General features: G+C 47.4%; 1 protein-coding gene across 2 annotated transcripts in view; it reads right to left on the bottom strand.

Moving 5' to 3' along the window:
- Window positions 1-18942, bottom strand: part of ripor2 (RHO family interacting cell polarization regulator 2) — a 41477-nt gene that overhangs the window by 18769 nt on the left and 3766 nt on the right. The window contains exons 1-4 of one of the 2 annotated variants that reach the window (XM_056582095.1): window positions 18430-18745; window positions 2843-2963; window positions 995-1150; window positions 325-403 (exon numbers count right to left, since the gene is read on the bottom strand). In XM_056582095.1, the coding sequence (XP_056438070.1) occupies window positions 325-403; window positions 995-1150; window positions 2843-2937 (330 nt within the window). In that variant the 5' untranslated portion in view covers window positions 2938-2963; window positions 18430-18745. Of the gene's footprint in view, window positions 1-324; window positions 404-994; window positions 1151-2842; window positions 2964-18429; window positions 18746-18942 lie in introns of those variants that run through there. The other variant, XM_056582094.1, reaches the window with a different exon arrangement.

Raw genomic sequence — 18942 nt, forward strand, 5'->3', positions numbered from 1 at the left:
CATGTGAGCGTGCACACTGATTGCGTCTGTGTGTGCGTGCACATGCATACGTGTGTGAATTAATGTATGTCGAGAAAAGGCATCCGCCATCTGGGTAACCTCAGCCTCAACATTCACGTTCGACTCCAGGATCATTTAAATGATAATGAAGGCGAGAGGCTTCCAGAGACATGCACAAGTGCAGCCGTTAACCGCCAGTCACATCATTAAAGAGGGGGCCAGCCGTCATTGTGACGACATCAATCCTCCTTTACAACGGACTCTCGGACCTGGTCCAACAGCCGCCCGGTAAGAAGCAGCGGAGATGTTTTAGTGATATCTCACCAGGCGAGAGTTCCTCCTCATGTCCTTCATGTGGGAGAGCAGCTTGTCCAGCTCCGTCTGGTGGACCTCCAGGTACTCACTGGGGGGGGGGGGGGGGGGGGGGGGGGGGGGGGGGGGGGACAGGGGGGGGAGACAGGGGGGGGGAGTCGAGTCAGCCTCAAAGAGCAAAGTCCTTCACGGCTTACAGGTTAGAGGTTAAAGGCTGTCAAGTTGCTATGAGCAGGGCTTGACTGGGTGATGCATGGATGTTTTTTCCTGACAAAGCAAACCTCACTACCTCCGAACTGAGGTAATTGGACAGTTCACTGTCCAATTACCGGTAACAAAAGGCTAGTTGATTTAGCTCCCTCAAAACACAAAGGCTGTCAATTTACATGAGACAACACACACCTAAGGTGACATTTAAAGTCATGCCTTGTGCTAGTGTGTGCCTCAGCCTCAGGCTGTTGGACAAAGGAAAGGCAATCTTTGTTTACTAACAGAAGTGTAAAGGAAACAACCAACACACAGGGAGTGTGTGTGTGTGTGTGTGTGTGTGTGTGTGTGTGTGTGTGTGTGTGTGTGTGTGTGTGTGTGTGTGTGTGTGTGTGTGTGTGTGTGTGTGTGTGTGTGTGTGTGTGTGTGTGTGTGTGCGCGCGTGCGTGCGTGTGTGCGTGCGTGTGAGACTCACTCCAGGCCCTGTTTGAGGGCGGTGTACACCTCCTCCAGCCTCTTAGGCTGGGGGTCTCGTGATCCGCTGCTCCCCTTGTGTCCCGACAGGTGGGGCTTCTTGGGCTTGGACTGGGGCTTCTTCTGGACAACCGCGTTCCCCATGAAGGAGTTACACCTGCATATGCACATACACACACAGTGAAACACACGCATGAATGAGTGGATATATTCCATGTATTTTTGTATACAAAAGCACAAACGCATCATTAGTAATGTTCTATTTGTTTTGCAATATGTACTGTTATGTTTATTTTTGAATTGGTATAATGTTTTAAGGGTACAAGATTTGCATGTTTGAAAGAAAGAAAAAAAATGTATACAAAAGGCTCCAATTCAACTAACTGGGTAAAGAAAGCTGCTCATATGAGCCATGGGAAATGACAAGCCTCTTCTACTTAAAGGGACGCAAATTAACTGAAGTTGATGGGCTGGGCTAATTCAAGAGGTCCACTCTGGGGCTGATTTAAGTGGGGGGGCATCAGAACAAAGGCCTGGTGGCTGAACACGGCCACATCGTATAATAACCTCAAAATAATATAAGAAAACTAAAATCCGTTAGGATCATCCCACTTCTGGCTCACACTCGTAGACCGGGCCGCTCACAGACATTTAAATACTTAAAGGGCCGACTCGAGGTTGCAGATTTAGCTGGCGGATGACATTTCCTCAGGCATTTGTGCCGAAACACCCGAGTCATCTACGTGACGATGGAGAGAGAAACCGGCAGTTGTGGATCCCAACGAGCCGCGACAAGCCACGCTCCGCTGCCCTCCAGCGCTCGCGGCGTGCCCTGCTCAGAGCGCCGCTGCCGCCGCCGCACACACATAACACGACGGGGCGGACAGACACACGGAGATGTGACGTAGCCCCGAGGACCCGTTAGCCGTGGTTAGCTCGTCTGGCCCCGCGGTCGGGGTTAGGAGAATACTCGGCACACACACGCTTCCACACAAGTACTCACATAATCGTGCACGCACTTGTGTATAACCACACACCCATTCACATGCCAGACGGATGTGGGTTGATTTCACACACACACACACACACACACACACACACACACACACACACACACACACACACACACACACACACACACACACACACACACACACACACACACACACACACACACACACACACACAGCGTCGCTCGTTATCAGAATAGAAACTTGTCGGCTGATCTCAGTCGCCAACACGTTTGATTTATTCCAGCCAGTTCCCCCCGTCTGCGCTTTCAAGAGGAGGAGTGGGGACCGAGGTTGTGGGGGTCGGCATCTAATTGTTCACCAGCAGTAGCCACATCAAACAGATCCCCAACACAGGCACTGAAACACGGACCCTGGAGTCAGCTGGGATACAACACTCGGCAGGGAGATAGTTTGGGCCTTTTAAGGAGCAGGACTGAGACACATTTCAAACAAAACCCTTCACTAAGCCTGCGTCACAAATGCCCCAGGCTGTGAAGAAGCCTGTTTATATGATCAATTAACCCTTTTAGAACAAAGTGTAGTTGGAAAGTGTGCAGGCAGATCAGACTTGGATCTCTTACTTGTGCTTGAACACTCAGACATCCACAATTCTCCCTTTGTTGTCATTACTTTCCCTCCACTTGACTATACTACAGCCTTGTACACCTTATATTGCACATCTGAACGAGCATGACCGTCCCTACGTGTGTTCGCCTGTCCTGCGTCTATTACACCGCGGTGTCAAACACATCTCACAACATAGCTCTACTCTGTCCATTCAGGGGGTATTTCAAAGTTTTCTTCCAACAGATTCACAGCAGGTGTGCTCTGCTTACCGCGAGCGTCGCTCCTGTAGCGTGCTGAAGCCGGCGAAGGATTGGCTCCGGATGATTCCGTTGGGGCCCCCCGGTGAGTGGGTCCCCGATGCCATGATCTCCGGGACGCGAGAAGACACCCCTGGAAGACGAGAAGAGGAGAGCACCACAGGGAGCGTTAACGGTCGATGTTTTCTCAAAGTCCCAGTCCTAGGTCCTAGTCGTCTAGCGACAGACGCATGACAAAATACGAACAACAGAGAGTCGACCACCGTCACCAGGCCCAGAGAAACACGGTGCGGTGCATGTTTGTCTGTGTGGGGCTCTTTACATTTGTGTGTACAAGTGGAGGCAGCTGTGCGAAAGAGATCTCAAGACATGGATGAGCAGCATTCACCGGCATGTGCTTACATGCCCTGCCAGCCTTCAGGCCCTCTGCACTACTGTCACCACACACACACACACACACACACACACACACACACACACACACACACAGTCACTGGTATCACTCATCCCCTCTGTCCCCAACTTCCCCCACCCCCTCCAGCATTTAAATTCATATTTAATCATCTAATTGTTCTAATCATTGTATTGTTTTGCTGTTGTAGGCACTTCATTTACTTACAACTGCTTTGTAAACGCAATATAAATAAAGTGATTGTTTTCCCTCGGTGACCTGTGCACTGTGCGCTTCCTAGGGTGCTATACACCTTGAGAGTCTGGCAGGAGTTTGAGTGCACCAAGGCCCGGAACTAAACTGATATGTTTTGGTGCGTGGGTAAACCATATTGTTTGTCATATGATATTTTTTGTTGGCCGTAGCTTTTGTTTGCAGTCACGTTGTCCTGCGTGTGATGATGTAAGGGAACCTTTGGTATCAGTTATCAAACCCTCAGACACATCAGAACACAGAACAACACTGTACTGTGTTCTGATGTGGTCTTTGAAGACGGTCTATTTGTATCGAGGGTTTATAATTAGCCACAATCTCCTGTCAGAGAGTCAATGCCATTGCATTAGGTTCTCAAGGAAGACCGATGGAGTTGTCAACGACAACACTTTTGTGGTTTTGAAAAGACGAGTGTCTACATTTAGCCCTGTACCCGCTCAGATCATTTATGTTTTTTTTTAATTCAATGCGCTTCATGCTGCAGAGAAAATAGCAGCGAGAGAGACACTTATAGGAGTGGAATGGTCGACCACATAATAAAACGATAATGATGTTGAAAACATCAAAGCCTGAAGGGTTAGGGGCCCAAGAGAAAAACTCAAACATGGGCTTTACAGCCCCCATGGGGGAACTAAAACACAGCCTTGACACTCTTGGCACTTTGTTCTGGATGTGAATCATGTGGAACGGAAAACATGCTCAAGTTCAAATGACCCTTCAGTGATACAAAAACAAACTATTTTCTATAATTAAAAATAAATATATTTAGGTGGATATAAATCAAAAACTGGAAAGATAAAAAGTACATTTGTGAGGAAAAAAAAGGGTCAAGTCAAAGATGTTCCGGTCATCTGAAGGGTATCTGCAGTCAACGGTTCCTTTGCAGCAGTAGAGACTGTGTTTAGATAAAAACACAATATGTAGAGATGAACTCCCTCCACTTCTTCACCACTCATCTGCTACCAACGTTTGCACTGTCTGGGACGCATTTCACCTTCAACAACCACCACCGTACCGAGCCTCCAGTCCAGTCCACAACGTTATGCTACGCTGTGCTATGCTATGCTGTGCTATGCTATGCTTCGCTATGCTATGCTGTGCTGTGCTATGCTAGCCTGGCTCCGCCCGCCTAAGTACTTCCGCTCAATTTGAATTTCCCTTCAGTACTAATGAAATGAAATGAAGTGAAGTACGAGAGTCTGGTAGAACCAGGCTAGTGCTAAGCTATGCTGTGCTATGCTATGCTGACCGCAGCATGGCTGCACCTGACCAGGCTGTAAGCCGAGCCCCGAGGCTCCATTAGCGGCCCTGCAGTTTACGTGGGTCCAAACAGAGAGGGGTCCGGTGTCAATCTGTGGTCTGCCTGGCTGTTAAGCTCTGGAGACCACCTAGCGTGTGCGTGTGTGTGTGTGGGGGGGGGGGGGTTACTCTTCGTCCTCACAAACTAAAGATAACAAAAACCTGAGGGAGAGTTTCCCCTCCAGTGTACAATACAGTGATGACAAACAGCAAAGAGGAGTGTTTAAGTTAATCGGAATCGAGTCTCGGAATCGAACCCGGATCCCAACACACACAAGGCATATAGCTTGTGGGAGGAGTTGCGGGGGGGGGAGGGGTAGTGCACTTGAGGGTTGAATCACACCAGCCTGCACCCAGAGGGCGATCTCCTAACGTGGAGTTTCTAACGTGGTGATCATCACACGTCATTCTGCTCCTTCCTCGTTTTCAGGTTCACACGACGGTCGAGACCCGAGGGGACAAAGGGCGGCCTGTTCTCCATCCCCGACGGTGGCCCTCGCTGCTGGGGGGCTCACACACACGCTTCCTCCTGGGTCTGGGCTCTGCCGGTTGGCTGGTAACGGACATTTGTGTGCGTGTGTGTGTGTGTGTGTGTATGTCTCTCTCTCTGTGTGTGTGTGTGTGTGTGTGTGTGTGTGTGTGTGTGTGTGTGTGTGTGTGTGTGTGTGTGTGTGTGTGTGTGTGTGTGTGTGTGTGTGTGTGTGTGTGTGTGTTGCCATTCATCCATACATCTTTCTGTCGCAGTGGGGGGGTGTGAGGGGGGCTTTCACTGAATTTGGAGGGAAAGGAATGGGGGGGGGAGGGGGTGTCAACATACAAATTGGAATGCAGGAGCACCCTGCGCTCACACAGACCCCCCCCCCTCCCCCCCAAGAGGAGACTGTCATGTAGTCTCTCTATCTAAAGCCTTGACAGCCAGTAACCCAATCCCCGCTCCCCGACAGCGGAACCGGGAGCCTGAGAGAGAGCCGGTGACATCAGCGCCACACAATAGTGTGCCACAAGCCTGTGTGTATGGGTGGGTGGGGGGGTGGGGGGGGACAATAGGCACGGGAGAACGATACTGTTCCAGCTATTTATAGGGTGGCTCTACAGCTGTGGCCGTGGGGCTCACTCTTGACCGCTCGGGTGAAACTGTGCAAATGAATGACCGCGGACAATGGTTACGTTTGGCCCGTCTGGGTTTGTTTGGGCTGAACCGGTGGACCTAACGGCTCTGATTCGCTCTCGTACTCGCTCTCTCCGCTTCTCGGGGAAGAGAAAACATACAAAGCATAGGTGTGTATATTTGTGATCCGAAAATAGGCAAAGATGGTCGTCGTGAAAGGCAAACTATTTAGGTCGTGCTTTGAACCGCCTTTTAAGTAAGTATTTTTCTACAACCTTTTATGTGCTACAAGCTTGACTCCAGAACAGTCTGTGCCGGGCCATGACAGGACAGCATCTTCACAAATGACCCGGGCAATTTCACAGTTCAGAGCGGCCTGAACGCTCCCATCAGCAGTTCAGAGGGACTAAAGGGACAGGAATAAAAGGAATAATACTGAACGATGTGCCAGCCGGAGTACGGTCGGTCGCATTGACTTTCCCATCATCACTGAACCACTGAACAGCTCTGCCCAGCCCTTTAAGAAATATTGGGCTCTCATGTTCCAACCCGAGGTAGTAGATGCCTATTTACCATTTATTTATAATGTTATATTTGGTATATTCATTATAATATAACCTTATATTATCTGATGCCATCAGTAGCTATTCTGATTAAACCACTCATGCTCTATCTACCAGTATTTCGAGTGATAAACACATGAGGTTGGTATGCGGTACATTGTGTTGTTACGTTCTCACGGCACCGCACACAACTAAACCGTCTCTCCCATAGATTAGCAGCGCAAAACCTTGCTCACTATTGAAAAAAGCCCAAACAAAAAGGTGCGCGCACACACACACACACACACACACACACACACACACACGCACACACACACACACACACGCCCCTTCAGTGTCAATTCTCATCTAAAGAGCTTTTCCCAGGGAACACAAGCCCCCTGGTTGGGTGCCAGCGTCACCATGCTGCTCAATACAACAGCCTCCCCCGACCCATTCACAGATCACACCTCACCACCAAGTGCACACGGCGTGCACGCTCGTGTGTGTGTGTGTGTGTGTGTGTGTCTCTGTGTGTGTGTGTGTGTGTGTGTGTGTGTGGTGTGTGTGTGTGTGTGTGTGTGGGTGTGTGTGTGTGTGTGTGTGTGTGTGTGGTGTGTGTGTGTGTGGTGTGTGTGTGTGTGTAAAATGCGAGTATCAAATTGATTAGTATTCTGAAAAGCAATCTGGCGGGATTGCAACACAAACGTGCGCACGCACACACACACACACACACACACAAAGATGTATGTATGAATGGCAACACACACACACACACACACAAAGGTTAGAGAAAGGACATGGGAGAGAGCAGGAGAGCTCAGGGTAATATCAATTTGCTCGCCCAATTTTCAGTGCCTGTGTGTGCTTGCATTTAAACACCTGAATACATGATAGAGAGAGAGAAACAGAGTGTAATATCATATGGGTGGGTAGTTGATGTGCCTGTGTTAATTTAGCTAGAAGACAAGTATGTATTGGTAAAAGAAGGCAAGCTATTAGGTCCGTGTGTGGTTGTACTTTTCCTTACCTGGGACCTCCAAGGAGAGTGTGCATGTCTACATACGTTTGAGTGTGTGTTTGCGTGCGTGTGTGTTTGGTTATGTGTGTGTGCACCTGTGTGCATACGTGTGTGCATGTCGATGGTCTATGATATTAATGTTTAGTTTCTGGCGGAGACCCCATCTGCACCAGGAAATCTGTGTGGGCCATTTAATATATCATCATCATCACCTTTCCTCATATGCTGATGTCACCAAGTTTAGCCACTTCACATTGGTTCTTAATGTGCCGCATCCCATTCAGCCACTTTCTTCCCCCCCCAGCTCTCCCTTGTATTCCTCTCCTCCCCTCCTGTTCCGTCTGCATATTCGACATGCTCCGCCCCCGGTTCGCTGGCTCCGCCCCCGGTTGACTTGCTCCTCTCCGTCTCAGGTTAAGTACCCGTTGACACCGCTTATGCGCAGCCAAGTCTTTGCTTCTTATGCCCACTACTGTACCCCTCCAACGTGTGTGTGTGTATGTGTGTGTGTGTGTTTGAGTGTGACATATTTGTGAGAAAGTTACATAAACCTCAGACTGAACCCAGGGTGCCTGTTCAATGGCTAATCTTACCGCCTGTATAAATTGCCTTCACCATGGCAACAGCAGACAAGTGTGTTATGTAAAAAAAGAAAATGAACTGCTAACGGCCAACCTGTAGGACAAAACACACTCAACCCCTTTCAAAATATCCACTTACTAATAAATAGAGAGGGCATCAAATGTCAGCCAATTAACAAACATATTTGAAGTGTGGTACAAAATGTCTCTCCTAGCTTGTTTTATGTTTTAAAACAGACTGAATCTGAAACGAAGAGCCATCATCCTCCTCCCTGCGTGATTTTGCCCCTGGATATTAATTTAGACAGGATCGAGAGACAGGAGTGGGAAAGAGATGACGCTAGCTAGCTAGTGTGGGCAGGAGAGGGAGCTAGCTTGGCACCAATACGACAGTTTAGACAGTTGACTGAAAACATCACCACAGAGAGCTCAAAAACACAGCAGCGGAGCACTGATTACATTTAAGAAATGAAAATACACAAGGATAATATTTACCCATCAGTGAAACGCTCAACTCAGATCTGGTATAATGTATGTTAATATAATATAATATAATATACCAAGCATGTTAAGAATAGACTAGTAGCGACATAAATAACGCATCTGGAAAACGGCATACATCTACATCCAAATACACTTGGCCAATAGCAGCTGATTCTGACTGTATGCGCTGCCAAGACCCTCATGATGTTGATGATCCAAAACACACAGTCTGCCCACTCTGGCTCTCCTCATTTGATCCCACGGCGGTAGGCCCACTGAACGCAAACCAGAATTGACTCTGATTCGGCTTTAGATTCCACAAACGGCGTGGGGATGGAAGGGCGATCAGATGTCTGGACCACTGACTGGGAATCTGATCGTTGGAGCTTACGTTACAGCACCCAGGACGCCAGCGACCAACGGACCCAGCAGACGGAAGAAAAAATCTGAATGTTTTTGATTCACCCGCCGACTAATCTGTTCATCAAAGTCAAGAAATGTTTTTTTAGATAAACCAACCAGAACATGGTGGCAGGTTAGGGTTGATCTACTGGGAGAGATCTACCTTCAACATGCGGACATAAACACGTCCATACACGTTACAACTGATCATATTTACTGCCATTAGGACTTTTGTGCGACATTGAAAACGCTACAAAAGGAATCGGTGTAATAAATAAATAATAGACATTTAATTCTTAGATTAACTTTGACCCAATCATTGACCGTTTTGAGATGACTCATCGCCTTTGATGGCCACGGAAATGAAAGACAGGTTTTTCTTTGGAAGCACTTCAGGGCCACTTTGCCTGATTATGTCTACTATGTGGTTCCCTGCAAGGAGCAGTGCTTAGACAGCTGGACACCTTACTAATGTTCACTAAGAGGCCTTAGAATGGGCCCAAGAGCTGGAGAACAACAGCCATTAGTATAACAGAACTTAGCTAAAGAAGGTTGAGATATTACTGGAGAGAGGGATATAGATATATCTATCTATCTATCTATCTGCTGTAAAAACATTTGACTTTTGCGCACACGCACACGCACACACACACACACGCACACACACACACACACACAAATGGCAGGATAGTCTATTGGTTTGGGTGTTTTACTAATCCTGGGTTTGAATCCCAGGGTTAAGTTCAATTTTGCCATCCTTTAGCACCAATCCCCTACCTGCTCAAAAAGATGTGCATCTGAAAATACACCACTCACGCCATAGGTGTGAGGAGGAGTCTCGTTACATACGTTGTGACTTTGTGTGTTTGGAATTCAGTGGAAGCTTTGAACCAGGGAACATGCATCAAGCTACGATAACAATCTCTAAGGAGCCGCCACCTTCGGATGACAAATGGCCCCTCTATGGGGAGAACACCGACCCAAATAATGACTGCTTTGTAGTTCCTGGAAACCCACCATTGCTCAGGGATGTGGAGTATGTTTGAGATGTGAGATATTACGCAAAAATGCATGGTCCTTAGTGACTGCTAAAGACAGGAACATTGACACAGATTATTTAGAATAAGATGTGTTTACAGGGAATTGATTGCACAGACCAAATACCAGTAGGAGAACCAAGCAAAACAAAGTGTGACCGGAACAACCTGACACCTGTCACCGGTGAACAAAAGCAGAAAAGAAAAGAAACATAAAAACAAACACGCTCTGGCACGTTTGACATAGACGGATGGGCCCGGTCTCTGCTCTCAAAACCCCCAAAGCATCTCATCCATCGCATGCATGCGACAAAACAAACCAACCAACTAACATGCACTTCAGTTTGAGGAGCGAAAACTATTTGAAAAACAAGAAATCCACTTCTCAAACTGGGTATTTGAAAAGCAGAATCCATTTTAAAAATGATGGTTTAATATCGAGGTAAACGAAGCGTTTGTGAATGCTTTATATTGCCGTTTTGCCAAAGGCTATGACCCCATGTCTTATCCGCCCAATCTGCCAATTAATTCTGACCTCAAACAGTCAAAGGTGGACTCCAGGTACTGTACATTCATTTTAAACAGTAAGTAACAGGAGTCCCCTGGGAGTTAATGAAATCATGTGATCTGATCAGCGGTGCTCTGTTCTGGTCATGGCCAGACTGACACACTTGAAGCAGGTCCATGAGGCAAGGAGTTCAATGCAGGGTTATGAGACAGTCTGCATCAGTGTGTGCGCGTGTCCTTGGGTATATTGTTTTGATTATCTGGAAAATTGTTATGTTGTGCTCAATTGCGTGCAAGGATTGTACCATTATCGCCCTTAAGCACATGAAACCACACACACACACACACACACACACACACACACACACACACACACACACACACACACACACACACACACACACACACACACACACACACACACACACACACACACACACACACACAAATCATGTGATCTGGTCTTCATCTCTCGCTCCTCGGTTTTTTCAGTGGCATTTAAAAGGCAACTTAACTTTCTAACTCCTATCAGCGTGTTTACTCCACTGCTTGGGCAGCAGTGTTAATCTCTCCATTCTAATTATAGATCACTTTTATTGTGGCAGACCAGTGCATTCTGGGGAATTTCAAGGCCAGACTGAGGCATGACATTTAGACGTACTGATGACCACCACACACTTTCAAATTAGGAAGATGTGTGTGTAGTCTTATCGGACGCTTTTATACAATTGATACAAATATTTTCATGACATTTGAACATAGTTTAAATAAAGTATTTTTTACAGATTTACTGATGTATGTTTTTCATCCTATCCAACCCTGATATTATCTGTAAATGTCAATACAGTAGGTATCGCTACAGTAGCGAATCACCAACCATTTTACCAGGGCTGAATGAAAGGATTAGCCCATCCCATAGCCGTTTCCTCCACATCAAGGCAGGTATGATACAACCGCACTCAAACACTCAAATTAGCCATCCCCTTTTCTTTGAACCTTCCCAATGGTGAGGCTATTGAAGTATTGAATTCAGAACTGACACAGTGGAAGACCTCTCAGTCTTCTTCCTCCCCTTATCCCAAAGACAATGGAGTACACTCTAACCACACCTTAGCATTAAATACACCAATATAACACAATGTGTTAATGAGGCAATGGAGTCATTTAGTAGTGCTACATCATGTACAAATGCTGGAATGCGGTGAACACCCAAACGGGATTATCGGGCCATTTCTGCCCCACTTGTTGGTTTTAGATGAAAGAGGCGTTCCTTTATGTGGTGGTGACTACTGTGATTATAACTGATCACAAGCTGCCATCCCACGCTGAACCTAAAGTTACCAGTAGCCTTCCGTGGGAAAAGATGGTTGGTAACATTTCATAATGAAGTAAATTCTGCTACACCACAAACTATTGAATGCCTCCAACATTTTCCAAATGTGAACTAAATAGTGAGGAAATATTATCTTAATCTTAACAACAAAACAAATATATATAAATATATCTATATTGTGATATTTCAGTTTCACTACTGAATATTTAAATTGGCTCGATTTAAAGTCCAACAAGGCGAAACCATAACCCTAGGGCGATTTAATAATGAGCGCTGAAGCAAGGCATAAATGTTTTTCCTACATAAGACTCTTACAGTTGGGTGATCCGATTTTGAGTGCACAGAGTAGCTTGCCCTCATCACAAATGAGTTCTGTGTCACGGTTCAACAGCGTTTGGTCTGATCAGCCGTTCTTTATTCAATGTGGCCTTTTTGTCTGCCATAACAAAGTCCTTACCATCCTGCTTTTTAACTAGGAAAAAACAAAAAACAGCTTTTTGCTGTTTAGCAGGAAATACAAAAGAGAGAGAGAGGTAAAGGCAGGCAGCAGAACAACAGAGCTTTGCAGGGTGATGCGATAGCGTTATTGTCTCCCGTCTCAGTTTTAACCAGCGGTGTGTTTTTCTGTATAAATAAATCCCCATAAGGGATTACACTCAGTCTGGATCTTCTTACCATTTTCGAGTGGGCCATTAAAAAGTGAAACTCAGGGCTCATGCACACTGAAGGTTTCTGCTTACACGCGGAAAACCCGCAAGGTGTGTTTGGCCTGTTTGAGCCTCCCTGATCCAAGATGGATGAGGAGATAGCGGGAGCCTTACTGCTCCATGCCTAAGATATGCCAGACGGAGTAACAAAAGAGCCTTGAGGTGTGTGTGTGGTCCCATTTAAATAACAAGTTACACACACGCACTGTATAATATCGTAAAAACACTAAACCAGCCTAATTGTATCTTAAAACCCCTACAGTTTTGGCTAATCTATACAGAAACCCAGAAAGCACCAGTTGTAATATGCCCACTTGTTTGTGTACATAACCATCCAGTCCCCCAAAATGGCAAGCATCCAATCATAGCCAGTTATGTTACAGAAGCAAGAAAATGGTGGAACACACACACACACACACACACACACACACACACACACACACACACACACACACACACACACACACACACACACACACACACACACACACACACACACACACACACACACACACACACACACACACACACACACACACAGCACTGAAGAAATAAAGTCCTGTATCGACCAGCCCAATTGAAACCAAAAGAGTGTGAGTGCGACGTGTTACCGGCCGCTAGTGTTTGTGTGTGCTTGCGTGTTCAAGCGCGTGTGTGAGTGTGTGTCTGACGGAGGCTGTGATGCAGTCCCTCGGAGGAGAAGGATGACTCACGAAAAGACAAACAAAGCACAAGAGAAGACGACATGAGGTGAAGAACGAGGGAACACATTGGAGGAGCTGTCAGGGCAGGGGGCGGGGGGAGATAAGCAGGGATTTATCCACATTCATCGTACCACCATGCAGATAAAAGGAGAAAGGGTCCGTGAACCGGTTCACCTCCCCTCCTCAACCGGTACCAGCCTGTTCATCTGGCCCCAGTATGTTCCTGCTGGGTGGATTCATTCTGGAGATTTATTTCCTTTTTCTGCGTTATTCTCACTGCATTTCAGCTTTGATGTGCTGAGGGGCCACCGGAAATCCGGTGAATGAAAAGCAGGTCAAGACTCGAGAGCCGCCGTGCACCGTCTGGAGAGAGCTGGCCGGGGGCCGAGGACCAACGCCTGAGACTCCTCAGACCAGGCGGGTCATCGTCAGTTCAAGGGCACAAAAAACCAAACTGACATCTTGTCAATTTCCTTGCTCCGTAATAGAAAGGAATCCACTGTGAAAGATGGTCATCCTTGATCTTTTAGCTGATATAAGATGCACATGACATTGGAAAGTGAATGGATAAGCATCTCCTGTTCCCAAAAAACCAACAAAAAAACAATCTGGCATCGGTGTCCCTTAATACGCCCAAATCAGGTGATTAATTAATGAATCATCAAACAGGGCAGTGAATTGCCTATGGAGCTAATTCCCAGCATGCCCAGGGTGAAGGGATCAGGTGACATCTACCTGTCCCCATTATGTACCATCCAAAAGGTCTCACACTGCTCTTCCTTTATAGTTCAGCATTGTCAGTGCCCTCCCCCTCCACTGACTGCAGAACCCTTTATGGTGGAAAGAGGGAGAACAAAAGCCAAGCTGAACATATCAGACGTTATCATGTCTGAGAAAAAACACAGATTGATCGGCTAGAGCAGGCAGGGCAGAGAGCAGAGCACAGAGCACAGAGCACAAACAGTCATCAAGGCAGAGCACAGAGCACAAACAGCCCGCAAGGCAGAGAGCAGAGCACAGAGCACAGAGCACAAACAGTCATCAAGGCAGAGCACAGAGCACAAACAGCCCGCAAGGCAGAGAACAGAGCACGTACAGTCATCAAGGCAGGAACATGACATGCAGTAAGAGGACAAGCCCCGCAACCTCCAACCACCCCCGGTCATTTGTCATAACACCCTCGCCCCCAACCCCAAGGGATAATGGGTAATAATAAAAACAGGCACACGCACACACACACACACACACACACACACACACACACTAACCAGGGAGTATAGTAGCTACGGTTAGTGTTCCAGTGGTGGGGCCAGGGAGTTGGATTGCCAGCCAAAAGATTCAGGGTTCCAACACCATGTCCACAGTGAGCATACACAAGTGCTCATTCATGACACGTAACCAAAATAATGTTCGCTTTGGCTAAAAGCATCTGCTGAATGACTAAGTAGTAGGCAAGTCCTGAGCGAGACGTGGTGAAGCACCCATAAACGCAACGCAAAGCAGCGCGCGCTCAACGTATTGTAAATAGCCTGCAGCCGGAAACAAGACGTGTTTCGCGGTGGACACTTTGGTACACACACCACAAAGACATCACACACAGAGAACAGGAAGGGAACATTCAAGGGAGAAAGTACAGGAGGACTTGATGCAAGAGCATCTCAAGAGGCACCCAGACAGCACACACACACACACACACACACACACACACACACACACACACACACACACACACACACACACACACACACACACACACACACACACACACACACACACACACACACACACACACACACACACAATAGAGTACAAGACACTAGTACCCCCTTTACCAGCATCGGGGTGACTATGTGGGAGACCGAGACCAAACCCAGAGACCAAACCCTACACAGACTAGATAATCAGCTTAAAGTCACGCTGAAACGCTTAACGCTGCCGTCTCTAGTGCCCAGCTGTTCTGGACAGAGGTGGCTGACGCCAGGAGTGTGTGTGTGTGTGTCTGTATGTGTGTGTTTGTTAGTAGGTCATACACCATGTGTCATGTGATGTGGGAGCCAGCGTGAGTCTGTTCTGTCTTTCCCGTGACCGGTTATATGCTTGGAGGAGAGGATTAATAAATAAAATGGAGCCAGAGAAGGAGCGACCAGGGATTAGTTAAAGATGGATTGATATGAGGGGACAAACGGAGACCATTGAAGACAACTCGTGTGTGAGTGTTCAATATGAGTGCCTGCAGCCATTGAACACACACACACACACACACACACACACACACACACACACACACACACACACACACACACACACACACACACACACACACACACACACACACACACACACACACACACACACACACACACACACTCGTATCCATGCCGTCAGAAACTCTCTTTCTTGAACTAACTTCAACCAACATTTGCCCCCCCCAGACATTAAACATCATGTACTACTACTCAGGCAAAGAAACCATCTGCCATAATCCAGCCAAAGCTCCCGGTAACCAAGTATTCGACAGGCTATCGCTAGCCACGCACGCTCACACACAGATGACAGCAGGAATCTCAACCCTCCGCAAGGGACTGGAGTGGGAGGACAGAGAGGGAGAGAGAGACAGTTAGAGAGAGAGAGAGAGGGAGGGGGAGAGACAGTTAGAGAGAGAGAGAGAGGGAGGGGGAGAGAGAGAGAGAGAGAGAGAGAGAGAGAGAGAGAGAGAGAGAGAAGAGAGAGAGAGAGAGAGAGACCTTCGAGGACAGCTGAGCGAAAATGTGTTTCAGTCATGTCAGCCGTTTATGTATCCCTGTCCCACATCACTTCCCTGCCACTCCTCTGAAATACCTCCTCCTCTCTTCCCTCTGAGACTCCCACTCCCTCCAGCTATCCTAAGCTCTCCTCTCCACTCCTCCCTTGCATTCATCCCTCCATTCCCTTGACCCCACCCCCCCCCCCCCCTCCCCCCCTCCAGCCCTCCACAGCATTAAATACCTTGGACACACCCCTCCACTCAGCTTCCACCCCCCCCCCCCCCCACCAAAACACACGCACAAACACGCAGGCCATCCCCACCTCCTCACACCTTGAGGTGGGGCTGGCTCTGGGGGTCTCAGGGTTGGACGTGTCGTGACACGAGAAGCAGACCCCTCCAGCAGACCCCCCCCCCCCTAGCGCCCCCCGGAAACCCCCCAGGACGACCAGATAACCCGCCCCTTCAAAATAGCCCACACTCTCCACTCTCTTCCCGTCTCCTCGCCACTCTTATCTGCTCGCACTAAACTCAGTCACTAAATCACTCCCCTTCACTCTCAGACCACCCCCATCAACACCCCCCGTCCCGGGCCTGATGCTTAAGGCCTCTTACCGTGTTGTTATTGTAAAACCCCAGACGTTTCATTCTTCAAGATGAAGTGCTCGTAGCAGCCTACACACGCCTGGATTAATAACTATCAGCTGTGGAAACCCAGGGCAGACACTCCTCCTATAGGAATGCAAGGCCCACGTATCCATCACGGCCACACCATCTCTCTGGGGGGGCTACGAGACGGACACATGGGACGGAGGGAGGGTGAGGGGGGTGTGTGTGTGTGTGTGTGTGTGTGTGTGTGTGTGTGTGTGTGTGTGTGTGTGTGTGTGTGTGTGTGTGTGTGTGTGTGTGTGTGTGTGTGTGTGTGTGTGTGTGTGTGTGTGTGTGTGTGTGTAGGCTTGTTATTCACATGCAACACGAAAATTCTAAAAGAACACAAGTGGGTGTTTATAGACAGGACGTGGTTGGATATGAGTCCCAATAGGCCTACTGTAGAAAAACAACAACAATAACAAAAACGCTACAACACCACCTGCTTATGCCACCTGGCCACATGCATAGCATGACCTCTGCTTTCATCTTCATCCACAAAAATGTGGATTATTAAATATAAAGAAAAATAAAGAAATGAAACATGTTGTATGTTTTCTTTTCAGAGGAACACAAGGGCGTGACTGGAATCCACCGAAAAATACGGCAATAAAAATTATTTGGAGAGGAAGGAAACTTGGCTCCTGGGTGGGACCATAATGAAACTGGGAAACAGTGAGAGAGTTAAAGAGAGAGGGAGGGATCGGACTGAGAGAGAGAGAGAGGTGATGGAGAGCACAACAAGGTCTTACACACTGTTCGCCACACACACACGCACACACGCACACACGCACACACACTCCCGCTCGCTCCACTGGGAAAACTCTTTAACCAGCTTAGCCACAGCCAGAACATAGAGAAAAGCTCTTCCACTTAACCATATCAAAGTCAATCATTGCTCGCCCCAGAAGAGATTTCTCCTTTGGATATTTTCACTTGAAATGCTTCAAATTTTCTAAACAGCATGAGCTTCATTGGCTCATTAAATCGTCGAGACGTCAAAGTCACCGTTTGTCCAGGAATAGATTTTGAAAGACTGTACACAGGACCCCAAAAATATCAAACTTGTCTGTAATGGATGCATTTTATTAAGGAACCAAATACAGAATTGTTGAAGGGCAAGAAATTCAACTATTGGGAGGTTGTTAGGGCTGTGTGTCACCAAGACTGCATTGCCTCCAATACTTTTATTTATTTTTTTTTTTTTACAACTAAAGTCACAACCAGAACATTACGGCCTTAACTCACTGGAACGCTGTTGAGGGTAAGCCTGCACCATGAGATCACATCTAAATAAACAGTGTCTCCCTTCATTACATGTTAAAGAGCCTATGTGTCAAAGTTGGGAGTGGACTTCAGTCGATACAGTAGCAGGGCAACCTGCCCCATCGCGCCGTTAACACTCCCAAAACCTCCAGGGGAATTCTTCAAATCCATAACCTAATTTCTCCACGTCTCACGACAATCAAACACAGCTACTTTTCAGAAACGTTATGTTATAGCCTATAATGTAGCCAAAATGTCCTACATACAGACAAATACATACACAGTCATACAGATCTTTCTCTTAAAAAACGTCAATGCAATGGCATTAACATAAATAATTAAAACGAAGTTATCCTTAAGATTCTTCGTTAAAAAGAAAATCAGTGTGAGTCTCTATGGTCGTTGTGTCATCTGTGGCCGTTGAAGTCGTCTAACCCACTGACCCTCAACCAAGATTCGACTGTGTGAAATCACGACTGAACATCTCCACCGCTTATAATAGAAACCCGTCTGTCCCCAGATGCATGCAAGAGTCCTGCTTAGGCTCCACTCACCTCTGGTAAACTTCACACAAGTGAATCCTCAACGGCGTGTCGGACTAGCCCCCACATCCATGAATGAAACGCAGAGTCCCGTTTCTCTTTTTGCAGCTCACAGCAACAAACAAACAGAGCTACAAAATCCTTTATCCTTTCACACTGGCTGCTCTTGTGTATCCCGGTACCTCAACGTAGTGACCACATAGCAGAAATACACAGCCCACTGAGACCAATAGTCGAGCATTCCACTTCGGGTTTGTAGCGAACAACGACGCACCAATGGGAAGCGTGAGTCGTAACAGTGGGCGTGGTCACTCTGCATCGTTGGGGGCTTCCTCTCTCCCTCTCTCTCTCTCTCTCTCTCTCCACTCCTCTCTCTCTCTCATATCTCTCTTCTCCCTCCCTCCCTCTCTCTCCCACCCTCCATCTCCCCCTCTCTCTCCCCCCCATCTTTCTACCGTCTTTTCTCCTCCCCACACCTCTCTCTCTCTCTACAGATCTCATCTCTCTCTCTCTCCTCTCTCTCTC

Source organism: Gadus chalcogrammus, chromosome 22 (assembly GCF_026213295.1).
Source record: "Gadus chalcogrammus isolate NIFS_2021 chromosome 22, NIFS_Gcha_1.0, whole genome shotgun sequence".
NCBI lineage: Eukaryota > Metazoa > Chordata > Actinopteri > Gadiformes > Gadidae > Gadus > Gadus chalcogrammus.